The following is a 1,745-nucleotide window of genomic DNA, read 5'->3' as shown; positions in this document are numbered from 1 at the left end:
GGGGGGGGGCTTGTTTTTACGGTGGGGGTCAGCCAGGTGGCCTGGCGAGTTTGGGCCATTTCATCAGGTGACAAGTTGAACGCGGTTTCCTTGAACCTTACAGTGCGCTAGCTACTGGTCGGCTCCCTCCGAGAACTTGTAGAATGTGTGTCATAAAAAATGTCCAGTCATGATGAAACTGCTTGTTATGAACGCTCAAATAATAAATGCGCAGATATTTCAGCTGGTTCTGCCGGCTGAGGTCAAGCCCGACAGCTCGACGGCACAGCGGTCGCAGACCACGGGGCACCTGCTGCTCCACATGCCCCGGGTACGTGCATGCCAATTTCAGGAGGCAATAGCGTATGTTGGAGTGACTCTCAATTTAAGTGCCACTAATTGGTGTCAGTGTGACACCAATTATGAATTACTCCGCTGACACATTGCTTTTCGCAGATAATTCTAACCAAGTTAAAGTGATGTATGGTTACTTTTAAAGGCTCAAGGTGAAATCAAGGTGACAAAAGCTGCCATACATCCATCGAAAGATGACCGCCGCCGCCGCGGCAGCTCGCCCGACAGCAAGAAAAGGTACACGCCAAAGATATTATATGCAATGAAAACAAATGAAATAACATGATATAATATTAACATTTTCATGACTGAATAAAATATACATGAAAATGCTTTCAGGTCCCATTTTATGAATTTGGGGGAAACCCCCCCAAAAAAACAAGATTTCTGGATCGGGATACCAAAATCACCTAATGATTTAGAAAAGACAAAAATTGAAAAAAAACTCTTGAATGAGAATTTCCCACTGTTATTATCAAAGAAAACATTTTTTCCGTCAAGGTGCTGGTGATGAGTCATAAATAGTTATCATCTTTTTTTTCACGCGTCTTATTTCTTTCTAATAGTGTGTTTTGACTTACATCCTTCGATTTTGCGTGATGTTTCTTTTTGATTGACATGTTTTGATTTTCTTTCGCGGGCCACGTAAAATGATGTGGCGGGCCACATCTGGCCCCCGGGGCCTCGAGTTTGACACCCGTGCTCTAAAGGAATAAAAGAAATCTAGAAAACTATTAGCGGTAGGCCCTATCCATTATTCATGATTTCTTTTTTCAGGGGTCGGTCACTGATGACAACAGTGAGAGTTCTCTGTATATAAAACACACGCTGGTTTCTGGCTCATCACCATCTCAGCGCCGTCATCAGCATTTTACAAGCAGGGTGGCGTGTCGTCCTTCAAGCCCCCCCGCTGCCCTGGTGACCAACGTCTTTAATCAAACGTTTGATCAAAAAAAGCTGACAGCTGATTTATTCTCCATGGACGCCATTAGGACGACCTCCGCGGTGTCATTGGTTTTTGATCTGCTCACTGATGACATCATGATTGCATCACGATCGGCAGCTATTGGTAGGGGAAGTTCAAAGTTCAGGGTGACATGAAAATTCTGACCTTAACGGTTTGGTAGGGTCCACAAGTGCAAGAGGTCCCTTTCTTCATTTTTCAGCCAGATTGAGATGAGATGCTTCACTATTTTGGTCACTTCAGCGACAGCGACGATTAACTCTTGATATATTCCTACAATGTACAAGCAACATACTGTTGGGTGATACTGGCCTTCAAATAAAATCTTTTCCAGATATAGCATATTTCCAAATTGAGGCAATTTTTTCCCCCCCACTTTGATGACAAAAAAAAAAAGCAAGTGACTATGATATTATTCAAAATAAGTTGTGCTACTTTGGGGGGGGGG

At 43.4% G+C, this 1,745-nt stretch overlaps 1 protein-coding gene across 1 annotated transcript in view; it reads left to right on the top strand.

Moving 5' to 3' along the window:
- Positions 1–43: 43 nt before the first annotated feature.
- The window catches only part of LOC109518817 (protein tilB homolog), a 6,413-nt gene continuing 4,711 nt past the window's right edge, over positions 44–1,745 (top strand). Inside the window, exons 1-2 of the mRNA XM_019874910.1 lie at positions 44–310; positions 479–570. Coding sequence (XP_019730469.1) covers positions 170–310; positions 479–570 — 233 coding nt within the window. The 5' untranslated portion in view covers positions 44–169. The remainder of the gene's footprint in view (positions 311–478; positions 571–1,745) is intronic.

Source organism: Hippocampus comes, unplaced genomic scaffold, assembly GCF_001891065.2.
Source record: "Hippocampus comes isolate QL1 unplaced genomic scaffold, H_comes_QL1_v1.1 scaffold20, whole genome shotgun sequence".
Taxonomy (NCBI): Eukaryota; Metazoa; Chordata; class Actinopteri; order Syngnathiformes; family Syngnathidae; genus Hippocampus; species Hippocampus comes.
Note: the sequence above shows the minus strand (reverse complement) of the source record. Positions and strands in the feature narration are given on the sequence as shown.